Genomic DNA, 21,397 nt, shown 5'->3' on the forward strand with positions numbered 1-21,397 from the left:
TGAGATTATTGGCCTCCAGGGTGAACCCCATTTGAAGCTTTTCTATTTACCTGCAAGCTATACCTTAATAACAACATTTAGTTCCTTCAATGTGATTCGGGGAGAAGAAAAAAAAGAAAGATGGCAATGCAGAAAATAACAAGAAGATACAGATACAAATTTAGCACAGGTGACAGCCCAAAAAAAGTCTAATGAAGTGATGGCACAAAGATGATGAAGATTCCTTAAATATAAATTATATTTATGAAATCACAATTGATCAAAAAGATCTGAAAGATATCCATAGATTGCACAACCCTGCAACGCAAATAGAACTATCAAATACAAATTCCTTGGCAACAAAAGAATACATGAACCATCCTGCGAGGGAAGATGAACTGGTCTTCAACATTATGTTATCCTCCCATAGTCCTTTCTTGCATGGGATGTTGGTGGAATGGTGGTGATGGGATGCCCAGCGCCTCGTCCTAAAATACAGGACAGGGTTGGTAATATGGCATCAGAAAAATATAGCAGCCACCCTTCTTTTTTTTTGGGGGCGTGTGGTGGGTGGGAGAGGAGTATTATTAAATAAAATGAGAAACGAAAAAGAGAATAATTGGTATGGCAGTGTGAGTTATTGAAGTACCCCAGTTCATGCCGTTAGCAAATGAGCTATTGCTAGGAGAACTTGGACCCCCAGTAGTACAGTTGGGTGGAGGGGGCTGAACCTTTGGATGATTCCAATCACCACCACGAACAAAAGTCGGCTGGTTTAACCGCTGAGGAGGTTGCTGGCCAAAGCGGCTCAGAGAATTTGATGAGAGGTGAGGCATGAGATGTGAAGACTTGCGGCCATACCCGGCATACATATCATGGGATGGAGGGCTGCCTACCTCTACATGTGGGTAACCTTGAGCGTTGTTTCTGCATTTATTACAGAAAACCAAGACAAAAGATCTAAATAAATACCCAAAACAATGATAATAAAATGAGAAAAAACAAAATCCTCCCTCCACAAAATTAGAACTATGATAACCATGCTTGGAAAATAAAATTCCAACCCATTCCACAACTAATATTTACAACACGCAGCTATGCTAGAGCATGCAATTTGGTTTATTACATAGTGACGTGACTCAAGGAACAAAAAGCGTACCTCTGGATGGGTAGGCTTGTACTTGTTTGTGCCTGGTTAGAGATACGATTGACTCTTCTAATTCCGGCCATTTGAACTGTAGAATCCGAAGCACGAGTAAGGCGCATCCCATTTGCCAAATCAGAGGTTATAGAACTTGTATCAGAACCATCATCATGCAATAGAAGGTCATCGCTGGAAGATTAATGCAACAAGGAAAAAGAAAGTTAACACAAGTAGTACACAGGCCTAATCAAAGGCAGGTTCAACCCAATCTTGGCACAAGGCAAATCATTTGAAAACATGGAGGAAAACCATACTTTGATATGAATGATACAACGCTTCAAAAGTAAAATTAAGATTAAAGGTAATTTAGTCTCTTAATTCTTTGCAGGAATTCTGTGGGAGGATATGCACATTCTAGTTTAGTTTATTGTGCAGATCGTTGAGTAATGTTTCTCATCTTTATTGAGATGAATAATGTCATGGGGGAGCTGCTGCTGTAGTTGACTCCTTGATCAGGGCGCTAACCTAATCAGAAAATTAATTTCACCTATCACTTTCCCTCAGCTTAGAGAACACAAACACATCCTGAGTCACCTTGATCCAATATCACCATAGCAGTCTTGCAGCCGACCCAAAGATACAACCAACCATGTCATTCTGATTCACTGGACACCAACTGGACCATGGTTTTAAAAATCAGGAATTGGCCAATTCGTATCGGAATCGGCAGTGACCGATCCCGATTTCGACCGATCCAACACAGCCGAATCACATTCAAAACCCTAGTAAAATTTCCCTGTTATTGGATCTGTGGACCGATTCTAGGATGTTCTTGAAGGCCGATTCCGACCCAATCCGGATCGGTATCGTCACTATCCGATTCCGTCTCTGATTCCGCATTTTAAAACTTTGAACTGGACCCAAAACTAAGACTGGCAGTCTGACATGGCAGATCATCATAAGCATCAGAAGAAACCTGAGATTGGCTATGCCAATCAGGCCACTCACTGTTGATTAGGGTGGTGTTATCAAAGGATTAATATATAAACAGCAGAACGAGCTCCTGCCCCCACTGAATTCATGCAGTATAAAATTTTGAAATTGAGTCAAAATGCAAGCAAAAAAGTGGGAAGCATATATAAAGAAACCCAATCAAAAGTTTGTTAAACACTCAAACCAATTAAAACCAAACTCATAAAACACAGTGGTAAAAGAAGGTTGTGGCCAACCTGAACACACTAGTTGATATTGCCAAAATCAGTACAACAACAACGTAGCCTAATCCCAACTAAATGGGGTCGGATACATGGATCTTTGCTCTCCAATCAGCTCTATTTGACATCATAAATGATGCAAGTCCTAAGCTATGCATGTCTTTCCTCACCACTTCTCCTATGGTTAATTTAGGCCTGCCCCTGGCTCTTTTAGTTCCTTCAATCTGAATCAAATCACTCCCCTGTATAGCCGTATAGGAGCATCCCAAGGCCTCCGTTGCACATGGCCATGCCACCTCAAACGAATTTCTCGTAGCTTGTCGTATATCGAAGCTATTCCCAAATCAACTCTAATATGGTCATTTCTTACCTTATCTTTCCTAGTTTTGCCACACATCCATCTCAACATCCTCATCTCTGCTACACTTACTTTATCTATTTGACAATTGACGCTTCTTAAGTGCCCAACATTCTGCACCATACATCATAGCCGGTCGTATGACAGTCCTGTAAATTTTCCGTTAAGCTTTAAAGGAATAGGCGGATCACACAACACTCCGGAGTCCGGATGCACCTCTCCTCTTCATCCATCCTGTTTTAATTCTATAAGCAACATTAACCTCTATATCACCTTCTTTATTGCCAAAACCAGTCAATTTAACAAATTCCTTCAACACAAATCAAAATATAGCAACTACTCCATGATGAAAAGTTCCCCAATTTCTGGGCAAAATAAAACCGAATCTTACAGCAAAAATCAACAGTAAAAATTGTCACAACATGGTGCTCTGATTAGGTTCATCAACGACTCTTATTGGATTTCGAACATTTTCTTTGGGAATACAATTATATAGGGAAGATGTAAGAGGAAATGGATGTCATGAGAACTAGAAGGTATTTTCTGTTTTTCCTTATGAAACATAATTGATGGACTGCTGCTCAAAGCATAGTTCTTTTCATTTTATGTTTTAATATGCTCAAAGGAGAGTTAAATAAATCATTAAATGGTTTTTCTTGTTTTGCCTTTTACTCTAGATCTTCTTCGCAATAAACATGCTTGGTTATCTACCACAAAAGAAGAAAAAAAAGGGGTGGCGACGTTTTCTTTTGTTAACCAACTTAAATTGGGTATTATGCTAGGCCGACACTTTCAGATTTGACCTCTGCAGCCACTATATATGCATGCTAATAAATTATAATTGCTGGACAGGAGAGTTTCTTTCCAGCAGATAACTGCACAGGCAAGTGTAGACAAATCTACATTGAATAATCAACCACATACAAATCATTTTCTGATAATGTAAGTTGTAGGCTGCGCTAAAGGTAAAATATGCCAGCAGTATGTTTCGAATGACACATTGAAAGCTTTTAGTGCTAACCTGTAATTGGGATCCCAATCCCCAGGATCAGGCAATGATGAGCTGCTTTCAGACTTGTCATAAACAGTTTCTGTGGCTGGTGCAAATGACACATTAGGGTTAGGTGCAAAGGAACCTGATAAATTCTGATTAGTTGATGAGTATCCTGAAGTGACACTATTGCCTCCTCCCCTTTGATGTCTCCAGCTCAGGAGAGTAGATGAATGCGTACTCCGAGGAGAACCACCATGTCCACGAGAGCTCCCCTCAGGATGACTACAGCTGACAGTATCAGTATGATGCCCTTGCCATGATGCAGACTCCTGAGACTGCATACTTCCTTGATATCCCCAACTTCTTCTGTTGAAATGGCTAACGGCAGACATTTTGCCCAGTGGTGACCCATGAACACCACTACTTCTCGCAGGAGAGGTGGGGCCATACTTTCCTGGAGACGCAGATGAAACCTGAATGTGGGAGCTAGGAGGAGTAAACTGTGAGGGGCTCGCACCTAGCGACATTGGAATGAAATTTCCAGCAGATGGGCTAACACCAAGGCCATTTCCATGAGAAAGTTGAGAATTCCTTCGCCGAGCATCAGGACTTGCTCCAAGTATTGATACACCACCTTGTGCATGGATGCTCAAGCCAGGACCAACAGGTGAATAATATGGATGCATACTGCTACTTTCCCCATAGCTTCCATAACTGCTTCCAAGTGCAGCACCATCATTATAGCTACCATGACTTCCCAAACTGCCATAACTACTAGCATGAGAGTATTGTGCCACCTGATAATGCGGACTATTCTGTGAAGCACCTCTATTCATGCCTAAAACCTGTAAATTAACAACCACTGTAAACATTCCACCATAGTAACCTTTACAGATAAACGGCTACCAACTGAAATTATGAACGTGTTAAGGCTTTGATACAAAGATGTGAAGCAACTAGTTATAAGGGTGCCCATACCACTAAGAAATAACAACAGCATATCATAAAGGGAAGAACTCACCTGAGGAGAGAGACCAGCAGCAAACCAATGCCCACCCCCTGGGTGATGGTCCACCTTAATATTCTGACCAACAGGCTACAAATAGACAAGTAGTTATGAACAACCTCACACTTAATCGACAAAGCAGAAAACCAAGTTTTTAACCACCATAGATCTCATCGGTGATCAAGTCACTGATTGTCACATGACAGATGATGGTGCAGACCAAATGCAAGGCATTTGTAGAACTATAAATGATTGTGGGCAAATGTACAAATATGACACAAGTCGCAGAACCAACCAGCCTCAAAAGTACAGCAAGTTTTTATTGTTACAGCACTCATGATGAAAAAGTGGTAGTAAGGAAATGAGGGAATCGAAATATGTGGTTTACAAAGTAGGAGGAGGAATGTAACTTTGTAACTATCGAAGCCATTTTACCATATTTTTAAACTTGCGAGTTTCACTAATCCAAGAAGTACAAAGAAAACATACATATATTATAAGTGTCATAAAGCGAGATCTCATAGAGAGGTTAGAAATCTCCAAAGTGAGGTCACCATTTTCTTCTTTCAAGCTTCTAAAGCAACTTAAAATAGGTCATACAAGATTAAACTCACCATGCGTGGGGTCTCTGGGAGAGGTCTATAGGGGCATGTGAATGGCTCTCCTGTTACAAAAGGATGTTTGGAAGCCTGCAAAAGAAGAACCAAATAAGGGAAATCCAGTTTAAAATTTAGACATATAAGACTAGAGGATAAATGCCGGAAGGATGAAACAATCCTGATAAGCTAATAACCTGTAAAGGTGACCATCGTTTCGCTGGGTCAAACTCAACAAGACCTCTCAAGAAATCAATCAGTGCTAAGCGGGTATGATTTTCTGCAACATGACCATAAATAGAAAGAAAACCAACAACCTTAAAATGAATTCATTGATTCCGTTCACCGTTGCAGGACAGACGCCAATTGTAATTTTTGACAAATAAAAATGCAGCAAACCTCTTGAGATCTCTTCTTCAGGCAAGTTTCTTCGGTTAGGATAGGTCTTGACAATTTCCTCAAGTTTCATGTGATTGAAATACTCTTTCCCTATTAACGGTTTCTTCGTTTCTCTCTGAACAGGAAGTAGAAGCAAAGGGGGGAAATTTGGGTGAAATTACAACCAAATACTAAAAGAATATTACAAAAATATTTAAGAAAACTATTAGCCATATAAAGCATCCTTATACTTATGAGTACTTGAATTTTTGTGTATTACTTTTATTTTCTTTACTGAAAAAAAAATAATGTCAATCACTTACAGCTTCATATTCCCCTTCAGTTACTATTTGGTAAGCACTTCTGCCACCCATGAAGGCTTCATCATTCTGGTGGGCACTTCCAACACGCTTAAAGAACTTATTTGTATTTTTTGACTCCTTTAGAACATGATCAGGGGGTTGTCCTCTATTAAATAACAAATGTGTACAGAAAGATATTAGCAAACATGGCCCCACACGTTACTGACGCTGAAACAAGAAACAAAAGCAATATAACAAATTTCTTAATAGAATGTGAAGACATAAAAAGAGTAAAGGCGGTATCACAATACCCCAACAAGACAGCAAAACCATATCAATGATAAGTACTTGTTAGAATAATTAGTTCTACCCGATAGGGATTTACTTGTCCTTTTTTATGTTTATGTTTATTCTCCCTTAGCTGATTCTTATTTAGGTATTCCTAGTCTGAATTGGCAAGGGTAGTTTACCTATTCCTAGTAGGATTATTGTAACTCTTTGAATATAAATAAAGGGGCTTGGTGATCCATATCGATCACTCAAGCATTCAGTTCTACAGGGCTTCTCATGGTATCAGAGCAAAATCTGATCTAGGAAGGAGTTCTCAAAGTTTTTATTTCTTTTTTTTCTTCCCCCCTCCCACGGTTTCTGGTTTCTCCCTTTTCCACCACTCTCGGCTCCTCTCTTTCACTCAGGGCAGCACCTATGAGGTGATCTAATGGAGATTTAGATGCTGCCCTCACCTTCACCTCATTGAAGACTGAAGATTACAGGTGTGACCTACTGCCGGCAGATTCCCTCCACCATTGGAGATCATGTTCTTCCCCCAAAAGCTGAAGATCGATTTCTGTTTTTTCCTGGAGATTGGTTCCTGCTATTCCTGGTACACACCCCTTCCTGTTTGAAGACTGCAGCATTGGATCAAGTCAAAGACAGATTCAGCTCTGCGATTTCTCTCCAAACAGTTTTTTGGCCCAATTTGCTGAAATTAGGGCTTCTGACTGGCTCATCAGAATCAGCTCATATTTTGAGGACTTGTTCTCTACTACAAGAGGGAACCTCGACCTCAGTTTCAGCCTAGTCTGACGGCTGGAATTTCTGGAAATTCAAAACCCAGTTCTCTGCTCGATTCTGACAACTGCCCTGCTAGGGTTTTTTATTTACTCATCAGAAGCTAATGCTACCTTCTAGAACTGAACAGCTAAGTAAGTTCCTGCCACCTATGCAGCTTCCCCTGCTGGTAGGTGATCAATGGAGACTAGTGCTTTTGCTGCTGTCTCTTCCACAGCAGCCTCTGCTGCTTTGTTCGGATGCTCCCATCATCTGTTTTTTTTTTTCATTCTATATACCTCCCCAAAACAGGAGCGGATCTTTGATTAGTATCCCCTTTCCTTGGATTGGGACGCATACATCGAGAATCCAGTGTGCAATTCATTTTGATGAGATAGATAGATTGTCCCCAATTAGTCATATAGGTTACAGAATCAGTGCTAGAAGAAACGATAGGAAAAATCATATCATAAAAGTACTCTGTCGGGGTAACTATTTGAAGTGAATTTCGTATCGTAAAATAACATAAAGAAATTTATGTGCTCCTGGGAAACATATTACTCTATTCGATTGATCAGGAACAATCGAAAAAAGCCAGATCAGTACAGTATCTCTTTGAATCCTGAATATGGTGATACCTCCGATTGTACCAACCTACATATGTCTCTCCCTCATCAATCGGTACTAGTTATTGTCATTTGGATTCCTTCGAATATAAAATAGATTCTTTTTCGGGAGCGATTCATCATTCCCGAACGCAGCATACAACTCTCCATTGTACTGCGCTCGCCAAGTGTGCTTGTTCCTCCCTTCTTCCTTACCATGGCAAGTCTTTGTGAAATAAATCCGATGAGAAGAAAAAAGAAGGCGTTAAGAGACCCTCCTGGTGCAACCCTAGACACTCTAAGATCTTTTTTCAAACCTATTTACATGAAGAAAAGACCAAAACACTGTTCACGTTACTGTTCATGTGACCCGTGTCAGCCCATATTTGCCTTGTTTGGGAATTATTTTTATTAGATCTGGTGGGCCCCATGGCCAGCTGTATGGAGGATGGTTTGAAGGCTAGTTGCATGGAGATTTTTATCTCGAGATTGAGCTGTCAAGAGATAATTTAAGATTATTTTCTTTATTTATCTACCCAGATTTGCGGGGGACCAGGACAGCTTGCGTGGAGTACTTTGAATCCAAGAAGGTTGCTGCCTTGCGTGGGGTTTTAGAAGTTCATAATTGGAGTTATTTTCTAGATTAAGAATAAGAGTTTTATTTTAATTGGATTTTAGTTTTGAGACCTAGGATGTAATCAGTTGGAACTATAAATTAAGGAATAGGCTGATAACTAGCCAAGTCGAGTTTGAGAAAAAAAGAAAGAGCTTGGTTAAAGCCATTAACGGCTGTGAGAGACCCAGGAGACAGTGGGATACTAATCCTATCCTTCTTCTTTATTTCTATTCCAATCGATTTCATGGTGTGATCTGCTACATGCTCTTCAATTGCGGCCCAGTTTTTTGAAGACCAAATCAGCATTAAACTTTATTCAAGAAGATCCTGCCTGGGGCTAGGTCCTTCGTGATCCAGCTCCACATTACATCAAGCTATTGATTTAATTGTTAAGACTGTAATATACAGCTTCATATGTTGGATTAAATTATCATCAACTTCATTTTCATGTCCGGTTCTCCTGAACATTTTAACTGTGAATAAATCTTTAGGATAACGAAGCTATATCTAAGATATTGAAAAAACATCAACAAAAGAAACATGAAAACGAAAGAAATTGTACTGGACCTCAAATACAAACATGAAAGAGCAAAGCATACCCAAGAATTTCTATCATTCTCCTGAGAAGATCAAATTCTGAAGCTCCTGGAAATAATGGAAGCCCTAGGAACAACTCTGCAACAATGCACCCAAAGGACCACATATCGATGGCGGTGGTATATCTGAAGATGCAGCTAAGGAACAAATTGAAATATCATGTTACACAAGGATAGAATTTTGAATTGTTTAGATCAATTTGCGAGAATGTGAAGTTCCGACTCTTAATGAGGGATGTCCAGAAAAATCAGAATGGAAAGACACAACTGTATACCCTAAGGAAGCCAATTTAAAGACGGGGTAAACAAGAGGGCAACCTATATTCCCAAGCTCGGAGGGTATGACAGTACATCCTAGCTTCCTTTAAAAAAATATCCTTCTGTTTTGACAGATGCAAATGATACTTCAATATGAAATTTTAATTTTATTAGTAAGGATACTGGTAACCAAGAACAACTTCTGGAGATCTGTAGTAACGGCTCTGCAACAGAAAGAGAGAAAAGAGTCAAGCATCAAACAACATCATTATCTAATGAAAGTATGAAACTGTTCCACAGGATTGATAGTGAAACACGTTATCACACCACTAATAAAATTAATAGAAAATGAGAGGTCCAAACCTGAATATATGAATAAACTGTCCGATCCTCCATGCAAGCTGATCCAAAATCAATAATTTTGATTTCTACTGGCTTAACACTGTCAATGTCAAGACACTATATTTACAGTTTAAAAGAACATATATGAATCATGCACAGCCGTACAGTTCAAAGTGATCATAACAAGTAGCTCACCTTGTACATAGAAGAATATTTTCTGGCTTCAAGTCACAATGAATAATGCCAGCATCTTTCATTAGAACCAATGCACGCAAAATCTAAGAGATGAAATAAAGTAAACATAAAATGAGATAAATTTCATTGTTTAAGGAGCATCAGTCAAGCATTCCAAAAGGGAAATGTTATGTTCAAATACTTTAAACTGAGCCTCGTATTAACAAGATATCATTACCTGTTTTGAGAACACTTGAACAATGCTCAGTGATAGCCCTCTAAATTGGTTCATCTTGATGAGCTCATAGCTGAAGAGCCAAAAAGCATGTCAGACGTAAGGATATACGAAATATATTATTTTGCATGACTATAGAATTAGAACGAATACATTTAGAAGATCTCCTCAACTTAAAGAAATGTGCTGGCAATATAGACGTTGAACAACTTACAGATTTGTGCCAAGCAGTTCAAAAGAAATGCACAAGTGACGTTGGAATACAAAGTAATCAAGGATACGGACAATGTGATTCTTGTCCTCAGGATCAAACTTTCTATTAAGCTGCAGAAGCATGCAATTTTAGTGAGCATAAAAAGCAGTATCCATTAGAAACTCCATGTAAGAGAAGTGTGGAGTTAAAACAACTTAATTACCGTTGTCAGAATAGAGACTTCAACCAGTGCCTGTTGATAGTATGCAGGTTGATTTTTTATTATCTTCACAGCAACATAACTGTTAGTTTCTGAAACCCAGCATTTAGCAACCTGTCCAAAAGTCCCATGGCCAAGAACATCTTTGACAACATACCTGCAAATGTTTCCAGAGAAAGATCAACACCTGAATGGTGGAGGGTCAATCAAATAGTCAAAAGGAAAAATCCTATTTTTCTATTCACAGGTACCTCAGAACTTAAAATGCTAACTACTACAGTATACCACTCTCCCACTTTATTTCAGATCATTCCACTCGCCAAATGCAAAATGAACATGGATGTGCGCAAAGACAATCTAACATAATCACACAATTAAAAAGAGTCAAAACATTCCTAAAGCAGGCAGAGACCACCGCTAGACCATTCTTAGTTTCTTACCACTCTAAAAGAGGAGCACATAATCTCTTGTTAATCATAACACAGACTATGTATAGATACCCCAAAACATCTTTTCTGATGCGAGAAAATGCATTATGGTGTCAACATCAATAATCCCCTATTGTAATCCACGCCTAACCAGGAACACCCTACAATAGCAAGCTCATAGAATGTTACATAGGCCTGCCGGCTGCCACCATAATGGACTACAAGCTTTCCCCTCATGGCAAAAGGAGCATTCCGTCAACCCAACATAAGATACATGAGACCGAAGGGCTGGCATCGCATTTCCAAAATGAATTCCATCACGAACTCACTGCGGATGAAGGAGGTCAACTGGTTCATGTTCTGCCATGCACAATTAGCATACATGTGCAAGAAAGCAGACAATCCTTCTCTCCCTATGTTACCAAGGATGTAAGTGCAGGTGTCAGAGTCCCACCAACATGGCAACATGGGGTATCAGATTTCAGCAATTCCCAAAAGACAAGATTTAGGAACTTGAGGAATATATAATTTCTATCATCAAAGATCCCAAAATGGTGTTTTTTTGCTGGCTCCACCCATTTAGCTATAGACTCTCCCTCGGTAGTCGGTATTGTGACATGAAAATGAATAAAAAACATAATTGATGGGCAACATTGTCCATGTGGAAAAAAACAACCATGAGATGAAGCTTCAGACCCCTTTCCCCATTCCAAAATTTGTGGTAAATGGAGGGGAGGGAAAAGGAGGGGATCTCTATCTATCTATCTATCTATCTATATATATATATATATATATATATATATATATATATATATATATATATATATAGACATATTTCGATTTCTTTTGGCTCAATATAAAAAAAGATGGGTTTTGTTACAATGGGCTCTCCCTGTTTCTTATTTTCCTTTTCTCAACCTAAAATTTTGTTGGACTCGTCCGTGGGTTTCCCTCCTGAATCAGCACCGTACTTGTGGCCAAATCCATGTCCACACAATTGGAGATGCAATTCAGCAGGGGAGTAGATCATGTTGAAAGTGTTTAGTTTCTTATGGGAAAGTTCACAACAAAAAGCATGTATTTAGGTGGGACTGTAGATGTCAAAATTACCTTATACGAGACATTGGTACTACAGGTGTCAAATGGAATCTAAAAGAAGGAATTAACAGAAAACCTTCATTGCAACATGTTTCTAGATATCAAACTCTCACATCCAAAGTATCTGAGGCTATAATGAACTCTTTGCGATACTAAATGATGTATTAAGCCCCCATAACCCTCTCTCTGAGTCTAACATAGGCACAAGTACCAAACAATTTTAGAAGGTAACACTTATGGATACTTCCCCCCCCCCCCCCTATATTTAAAATAATAAAAAATCAAAAGCAATGTGGTAAGGCAGACTTTCAAATACTATCTATGTACCGTAAACCGCCCCAGTCTGACATTCTACCTCTCCCAGAATCATATCTAATGTGTTGTAAAGAAAGATGCATCTGATACACATCCACAAACAGGAAAAAGTAACTCAATTCACCATGTTGGCATCCCATTAGATTAAGACCATATTTGTCACCAGTGAGCAGTGACCTAATGCCATGTGTTTTCTGATTCTCAAGGATCTACAAGCCCATTTCAATAAAGGCCATATTGCTCTTGTTCCTCCCTGTACCTAGAACACCTGACTCCAACAATTTGCAGGAGTTTAAGAACAACACATGCAACATCTCTCTCTCTCTCTCTCTCTCTCTGAGCACTCTTATGAATTTTCTTGCTTCAATTTTGGTTCCCCAGTTCTTATAAACTCATCATGCCCAAGCTCAAATAGTATCTTTATTGCCAATGATGGTTCTGTATATCGTCATCCCCTGATAGAACTGATTAATTTCCCCTGGCCTGGTCCTAATTGTCTTACCACCCCCATGGTAGATGGTGATTCTAATAGTTAGAAGTTTTCTGTTCCGGAGTGGGTTTTAGGGATCATTGCAGATTGCAGGGAAGACTGAGTTGCATGGTGGTGGTTAACGGAAGACTAATCTCGTTATTTTTCCTTATAAAAATCATTATGCACATAGGTAAGCCAAAACTATTTCTTAGTAGACAATCTATTATGTCTATTGGTTACCAAACAATTTTTATGTTTTGATAAAAAATGGTTTTCATTAATGATTTTTGTTAAATAGGCAAAAATCAAAAATAAAAATGATACCAATGAGAGCCTTAATTCAGATTTAAGGAACTAAAAGAGCCAAGGGCAAGTCTAAAATGACCCTAGGAGCATAGTACTTAATCTCTCGAAAATCAAAATCTCGCGAGATATCGAGATGCCTTTTTAAAAAGTAGCTTTATAAATACCAAAACTCGTTAGTCTCGGTCGAAATTTCGACTGAGACTTAACAAGCTCTGGTGTTTTGGGTTTTTTTCTCCTTGTTCTTCATCCTTTCACTTCTCCTTGCTGATTCTTGCACCGGCCTTCGAATCTTCGTCGCATCTACGTCGAAGAACACACCATTAGCACATTTGTGAAGCTTTTCCACTATTTCATGTAAAACCAATTTCTCCAAAAATGCATTTTTGAAAAATGCATGATCAATATTTGTTTGTTTGTGATGAAAATAATATATGTCAGACACCGGAGGCCGATCTACAACCTCACGGTGTCGAAATTTTTTTCCAGTATATATATTATTTTTTTATTTTTCTGCTTCAAAATTTTGATTTTCCTACAACAAAAATCTAAAAATAATAGGGGTTATGTACATTGTATGGTTATCAATTAAATATATGTTAGACACCATTGGCCGATCTACGGCCTCACGGTGTTGAAAATATTTTTCTGTAAATAATTAATTATTTTAATTTTTGGAAATTATAAAAAATATTTTCAAATTTTCAAAAAAAATGGAAAAAATAGGGGAAAATAAGAGGTTTTTGTTTTAAAATTAATGAAAAATATAAAAGTAAATTGTACATGTTTTTTAATTGCTGCCCATTTGCATATCATTTCGGTTTTGTTGTGCTAGGCCAATATTTATTTGAAAAATATTTTAAAATTTTATTTTTAAATATGAGAAAAATATGAGAGTTAGGGGAAAAATACTAAATAGCTATAAGTAAATTCTACATGTTTTTTTATTGATGCCCATTTGCCTATAATTTCAGTTTTGTTGTGCTAGGTCAATATTTATTTGAAAAATATTAAAAAAATTTGTTTTTAAATATGAGAAAAAGTTAGGGGAAAAATACTAAATAGCTGTATACTTGTTTTTGTGCCCTCAAACTAAAAGAATTGATGTGCTTCAGTGATTAATGAATTGTCTTTTATTCATGCAACAGTAAACAAGTCCGATTATGGCGGGCCATGGTAAACGACAAAGTCAGAGGGAGGAGGGGCAGAGGCAGGCGGCCCAGGCCCAAGGGGAGGTGAGAACACCCAGGCACACTAAGGGTGACATTGCATGGTTGCATGGCACTCCAATTGATGGGGATAAAAGAAAAACACAATGCTATTACTGTCACCAGAAGTTTTTGGGAGATGGTGCCACTAGACTCGAACAACATCTAGCTGGGAATTCTCCTGAAGTGGTCTCATGTCATATGGTCCCTGTTGAGGTATCTAGGGCTGTCATTGAGTACATGAAGGGAGGGAATAAGAGGAAGGCTCAGAGGTAGAAGGTAAGGGTAGACCTTGAGGATGCAGTGAGGTGTACAGCAGGAGGCTATGATGATGTTGATTATGGTGATGATGATGACAGTGATGACCCTGTCTATGTTCCTGATGATATAGAGACTGAGCGAGAGGCTAGGGATTGGAGACGAGCACAGATGATGAGTAGAGTCACTTATCATGAGGATCAGGAGAGACAGAAAGTAGATGGTAGTGGAGGACTTGGTACCTCTAGAGTTGGTGCTAGTGGTAGTGGAGGAGCAAGTGGTAGGCAGCCTGGGTTGCCTAATCCCTTTAAGAGATCACAAAGTACGAGGGCAGCTCCGCCTCCACCACCTCCAGTAGTACCACCACGAGATGACCCAGCACTTTACCAAGCACCTGATGTTTATAGAAAGAAAGGCAATAAGCAACCAAAAATCAAGGGAGCATGGAAAAATCTGAAGGGGATGATGAAGTGGATGTTATACAATACCATCCCAGCAAACACAGCACAAGGCCCCTTTTATCAGACTATGATAGATTTCATTGTTGAGGCTGGCCCAGGATATAAGGGGCCCACCCCACATGAGATCATGAATGTGTATTTGCCCCAACAGAAGAGAGAGCTTCAAGTCTATATCAATGAAATGAGGGGGATGTGGGAGAGCTATGGGGTGACCGTAATGTGTGATGGTTGGACTGGTCCTACAATAAAGTCCATCATCAACTTTATGGTGTATTGTGATGGGAGGACAGTCTTTCTCAAGTTTGTTGATGCATCCAAGGAGAAAAAGGATGCAAAGTATATCTACAAACTGTTGAAGGAAGTGGTAGATGATGTAGGAGTGGGGAACGTTGTCTAGATTGTAAGGGACAACGGAAGCAACTACAAGAGTGTCGATGAGAAGTTGATGCAAAACAGTAAGAACCGACTGTTTTGGACTCATTGTGTTGCCCATTGTATAGACCTCATATTGAAGGATATGGGAAAGATCAAATTGGCACAACATGTTGTGGAAAAGACAAGACAAATGACCAACTTTGTCTACAACCATGGGTTTGCATTAAACCTCTTGAGGGAGAAGTGTAAGGGTGACTTAGTGAGACTAGGCATAACTAGATTCGCCACCAACTACATTGCACTCAAGAGTATAGAGACCAAGAAGTCCGGACTTAGATCTATGTTTGCTTCTGAAGACTGGTTTAATTGGAATCGGTCCAATACCCATGGTGGTAGGGAAGCACAAGCTACCATTTCATCAGATGACTTTTGGTCAAAGTTGCATAAAGTGGTACAACTTTTGGACCCAGTGGTCAAGGTTTTGCATATAGTTGATTCTGCTCTCAAGGGACCAACCATGTCACACCTATATTCTGCCATAGACTTAATGAATGTGTTTACAATGCGAATCCACGAGGTAGCAAACACTTTCTCAAAATTATCAAGGAGCGCTAGGAAAATCAACTTATGCAAGGCTAGTGAGTGTAGTTTGTTTTTTATCTTTACTAACTATTAAGGCATTGACAATATGTAATGTCAATTTCAGCATACTATTTGAACCCCAAGTACCAATACAATCATATGCTTGGGTTGAATAGTAGTCTTATTGATGCAGTAAAACAAGTAGTTGTCAAGTTGGAGCCGAATAATAAATTAAAAGCTATATGCAATAATGAGGTGAGTCTTATAAGTTATAATTCATTTGGAATTACCTCAGTAAATACTAAATAGTAATGAGTCATTACTAATTTTAAATATTTTCCAAATGATTATAGTTGAAGACTTTTAGGGATGCATTGGGGAATTTTGGAACCGATGCTGCAGAGCAAGGCTAGACACACGGTGATGCCGGTACTCATTAGTCATTACTCAATTCAATATCTTATTCTTTAAATTATGTATATATTGAAACTTTTGAAATGAATATAACATGTCTCTTTTGTTGTAATGCAACTGAATGGTGGGTGTTGTATGGGGGTTCAGTAGAGAATTTAAGGAAAATAACAATTAAGGTTTTCTCCCAGATATGTTCCGCATCTGGCTGTGAACGAAATTGGAGTACATTTTCTCTCATCCACTCCAAGAGGAGAAATAGATTGGGTTCCAAACGTCTATCTGACTTGGTGTATATGCATTACAATTTGAGGTTGAAGATGCAACACATACGCATGGGATAAGAGGGTATCAGGGAAAATATCAATCTCGCCGACATTTTAAAGGTGGAGTCAGATGATGAAGATCCTATTGTGGATTGGGTGAGGGATAGAGGTTAGCCAGTGTTAGATCAGCTTGGAGGTAGGCCTGACCCCATGATAGCCGAACATATAGAAGCTGATGTGGATGAGTTCTTGGCTGAAGAGGGTAAGGTACACGCACGGGACGCGTCACCCATACCATTCCAGCCTACTGGTGGCAATGTTGATGAGGAGGAAGAAGATTGGTCCGTGTCCTCCGGTGTCGGTGGTGGAACTCGGACTCAGACTCAGACTCGTAGAGATGATGATGGTGTTGTTGGTAGTGATGGTGGAGATGGTGATGATGGTGGTGATAGTGGTAATGGTGGTCAAGCATATGAGGGAACTCGAGTCCCGTATGTGGTAGAAGAGCAGCAAGAGGCACTCCGATTCACCGAAGAAATACAGTTTGATCATGCCACACAAGATACAGACCACGGTGCACGTGTCCCCACACCGGCCACCTTGACCTACTCAAGACAGAGTCGTGGCCAGTCTCGTCCTCATGGTACTAGTAGGCAGGCTGATCTTATGGACATTGATACCTTATCTGGCTCTATTGGTGGATTGAGTATTGGCGATAGGGACAACAAATCAAGTGGACACGGAACGTATAGAGAGCAGTCCATCTCCAGCACAATCAGAGTATAATTCATCTCATTCACATCCATATGGCGAAGGGCAGTTGACTTGGGGGGGGGGGGGAGGGAGCATATATCTTCTCCATCCATTCCCAGTATTGAGTACAACTCCCACTCACAGGGACATAGTGGATCGTCTTTTGTGGATGACATCTTTTCCTACCCAACCCACTAGCCGTTCGGCCCGTACCCGTACATGCTCCCAGAGGCGTCATATCATAGTAGATCAGTGGGTACTACTTCTTCACAATTTGGCGACCCATACCCTAACATAGTTACCTTCAACATGTTGATGATGCAATTTACATAGCCACTGTGGATGACTACACTCATTTCTTCTCCCAGACTATGACGTGGCATTCATTTGTCCTATAGTCGGAGAACAATACACGTTGGCTCCATCAGACTATGAGTGGGGTCGATCCTGGATGGCAGAGTAATTATTATTAGAAAATTAGTAAACATTTGAGAAACTTGATGACTACTTGACTTGTATCGGACTATTGGGGATATTGTCATATAGATATCATCTTCTTAAGTTGTTAACTTGTTATTGACTTAATGTACTTAATATTATGACTTAAGTTAAGACTTATGAGTCATTCACTTTATGTTTCCAACTTCCAAGTTACTTTATTTGTTTAAATTGCTTATTAATCATTAATTTATTATGTCTTCTAGTACTTAAAGTCTTAAACAATGTGTATGTGTAATTAACTAAGTTATACATTAGGATTCGACTGTACATTGCCAATCAATGGTGCAAATCCAAAACACCACTTTGGGTGACTATTTTTGCAATTTGAACATTTAAATGTGTTTATATAGCCTAAAATAGGGTTTCCATGAAGTTTCAGGTCTTAACTTGGCCTAAAACCCACCGAAATGACCTACCGAAACATAACAGAAAAATTGCAAACTTTCAACTGAAATATCCGAAATTTCGGATATTTCGGACAGCCCAAAACACCGAAACAAAACGAATTTTCGAACTATGCCTAGGAGTAGTAGTGAGGAAAGACATACATACTTGAGCCTTGTATCAAGTATGACCTCAAATAGAGCTGATTGGAGGGCAAGGATCCATGTAGCCGACTTCATCTAGTCGAGATAAGGCTGAGTTATTGTTGTATACAGCAGGGTACCGCATACACTAGCAACCTAGGGTAAGAACCAATACAACCATTTTGGGTGTGTTTTTTGTTTTTTACAATCTAAAGGTTCCAATATATTTAGAGATGCTTAATTAGGGTTTCCTTGAAGTTTTAGGCCAAAATATGACCATTTGACCACCGAAATGGTCAAAAGAATTGTGCAGCCGCAATGGTACAGATTTCAATTGAAATCTAACTGAAACCCATAATCTCGAACTAGGAGTTGCGCTCCCTCCACCAGCGGCTCAGAGAGCCTTATCTATCTATCTATCTATCTATCTATCTATCTATCTATCTATATATATATCACAAGCAAGATGAGGATGCTAGGTCATGGTCTTATACTGTTGTCTCACGCTTCATATACTGGGGGCATAGGGCTTTAACTTCCCCAACCCAAGCCCATCTCACTATATGACTGAGAAGTTGTATATAGCTTGGTGCTGGAGAAGTTTATTTTCTTTAACTTGGATATAGCTTCAGCTAGTCACGGAATTCACAAATCTTATCCCTGCTCTTGTACATTCTTTTAAAACAAGAAAAGAACAAAATCAAGCTATGCTGTAAATCAAGAAAACAAAGTACATATCAGAGCATCATTATTTGATTGAGAAGGATTTAGTGTAGAAAATTTATTTCTTTAAGTTCAAGATGAGAAGTGGGACCACTAAACCAGAATTTTTTTACTGGCACTATAGAATTTATCAAGATTAAATGGAGGAAACAGAAGAACAATCCCTTCCTGAAACCAGTACACCCTTCACAAGACAATCAACAATCATCTGAACTTTGAGTACATTCTAGTGAGATGCTTTTCATGCCACAGATTTGTTAATTGATAATGTAATGTAACAAGCAAGCAGATGATAATTATTCATGGTGTTATTAACTTTCTGGCTTGGTGAAATGTAGACAACCGAGAAACCTTATAATATAACATACAGTCAAGAAATATATACAATCTTAAGTTCTTACATTTTCTTATAAATGTTTTTCATCTTATCAATCTTTCAAAAGAACCATTTTTCCAGTGTTCTGGAATTTGCCACATTTGAGTAATAAAAAGATACATCCCCGCCGCCATATCAATCAACAAATAAGATAAGGGAAAAAGAACTCTGTCCGGGAGTGTGGCCTACGCCAGCACTCCTATGAGTCTCTCTCTCCTCCCCATATGAAATTACACCTCTGCCCTCTTATTTTGAGGAAGAGAGAGATGGACAAATGGGAGTGCTGGTGTGGGCCACACTCCCAGACAGAAAACTACTTCCATAAAATAACTACATACATTCTTAAAAGGAAATAACATAAATATAATGGAAAAGTAAAAGGTTATAAAAATAATCAAGTACGACAACCAAACCTTCGCTGCGATTCTACATTGAACAGGACAAAGTTCACATTCAGGATAAGATCAGAGTTTGCATTGTCGTAGCCATCATTTAGCACCCCAATGGATGGGCTTGTAAGGAACCGTTTTGGGTTCAATTCTTCAGAAAATTTGAATTCTGGATTACATATTTGGTATGTCTCAACTATATCCTTGGTTAATCTTGCCACCAACTGCAAAGATGAAAGTTCTGTGAGTAAAATTTAATATTGTATTTAATGTTAGCAATTGTAAAGATAGCCTTCCAACTTCCTTCAAAAGGGAAAAACCTACAGAAATGAGCTATACTAAGAAGAACGAGTATTTATTATATCTGCACAAAGTCACACACAGCCTCTCGAGCTCCATAAACTGAAGGAAACATCACAAGCAAAGCATCTAACGATACTTAAAAGTGGGGGGGGGGGAAGCTGCCTCACAGCTCCATCAAGGAAGCCTCTGCCCTGATAACCCACCCATTTAAGGCTTTGCCACATGGAGGGCTAATCTGGAAAATCCAACCTTCGGGTTGTCCAGATGTTAACTTCTATGACTCGTCCCAATTGTATGTCCCACCACTAGGGGTGGCAATTTGCAACATCAACCACTAACCCAAACATAAACACAATATGGAACTACAGGGTAAGGGTATGAGAAAATTTGACACAAGAAGATTAATAACCAGGTCATGTTACAGTTGAGGGTGGATGATCCATTCAACCCGTTTGACACAGTAACTTTTTATTACTACAAACAAAAAATATATATTATGTATATTATACTTAAACACATTTACATAAAGCTGAGTTTTTGTATGTTATTACTTAAAACATTGATGAAGTGTGTAGCTTGGTGCTCTCATTATGAATTTCTTGTCATAAGGCTCCTAAATTAAGTCTTCTCTTGTTATTTTGCAAACAGATTTAATCCCGATTTACCATAGGGCAAAATTTTATGTATAATATTTGTTCTCACGAGAACTACCACATAATTCATATGAGTCAATGCATGGGTTGAATTTTTTAAATCACAAAGAACAAACAACAATTCACCTTATCCCAATTAAATGGGGTCGACTACATGGATCCTTGCCCTAAAATCAGCTCTATTCGAGGTCATACTTGATACAAGGCCTAGGTTATGCATGTCTTTCCTCACCACTTCTCCTAAGGTCATTTTAGGTCTGCTACTGGCTCTTTTAGTTCCTTCAATCTGAATCAAATCACTCCTCCGTACTGGAGCATCCAAAGGCCTCCGTTGAACATGACCATGCCACCTCAAAACGACTTTCTCGTTGCTTATCATGTATCGAAGCTACTCCCAAATCAGCTCTAATATGATCATTCCTTACTTTATCCTTCCTAGTTTTGCAATTCATCCATCTCACATCCTAATCTCCACTACACTGAGTTTATCTATATGATGCTTCTTAACTGCCCAATATTCGGCATCATACAACATACCTGATCGTATGATTGTCCTATAAAATGTTCCTTAAGTTTTAAAGGAATACATCGATCACACAACACTCCGAACACACCTCTCCACTTCATCCATCCTATTTTAATTCTTTGTGAAACATCATCCTCTATATCACCTTTTTTTTATTTAAGATTGAGCTAGATACCTAAAATAGTCACTTCGTAGAATCCCCCTCTCAT

The 21,397-nt window shown here is 38.9% G+C and overlaps 1 protein-coding gene across 1 annotated transcript in view; it reads right to left on the minus strand.

The window, feature by feature from the left end:
* Positions 1–214: 214 nt before the first annotated feature.
* LOC122645754 (dual specificity protein kinase YAK1 homolog) overlaps positions 215–21,397 on the minus strand; it is a 30,891-nt gene continuing 9,708 nt past the window's right edge. Inside the window, exons 2-18 of the mRNA XM_043839107.1 lie at positions 19,731–19,930; positions 10,264–10,417; positions 10,062–10,171; positions 9,851–9,920; positions 9,634–9,716; positions 9,460–9,538; positions 9,280–9,320; positions 8,842–8,964; positions 5,993–6,137; positions 5,691–5,805; positions 5,489–5,571; positions 5,310–5,384; positions 4,711–4,785; positions 3,717–4,534; positions 1,139–1,312; positions 629–906; positions 215–467 (exon numbers count right to left, since the gene is read on the minus strand). Of these exons, the coding sequence (XP_043695042.1) occupies positions 391–467; positions 629–906; positions 1,139–1,312; positions 3,717–4,534; positions 4,711–4,785; positions 5,310–5,384; positions 5,489–5,571; positions 5,691–5,805; positions 5,993–6,137; positions 8,842–8,964; positions 9,280–9,320; positions 9,460–9,538; positions 9,634–9,716; positions 9,851–9,920; positions 10,062–10,171; positions 10,264–10,417; positions 19,731–19,930 (2,700 nt within the window). The 3' untranslated portion in view covers positions 215–390. The remainder of the gene's footprint in view (positions 468–628; positions 907–1,138; positions 1,313–3,716; positions 4,535–4,710; positions 4,786–5,309; positions 5,385–5,488; positions 5,572–5,690; positions 5,806–5,992; positions 6,138–8,841; positions 8,965–9,279; positions 9,321–9,459; positions 9,539–9,633; positions 9,717–9,850; positions 9,921–10,061; positions 10,172–10,263; positions 10,418–19,730; positions 19,931–21,397) is intronic.

This window comes from Telopea speciosissima, chromosome 11 (genome assembly GCF_018873765.1).
Source record: "Telopea speciosissima isolate NSW1024214 ecotype Mountain lineage chromosome 11, Tspe_v1, whole genome shotgun sequence".
Lineage (NCBI taxonomy): Eukaryota > Viridiplantae > Streptophyta > Magnoliopsida > Proteales > Proteaceae > Telopea > Telopea speciosissima.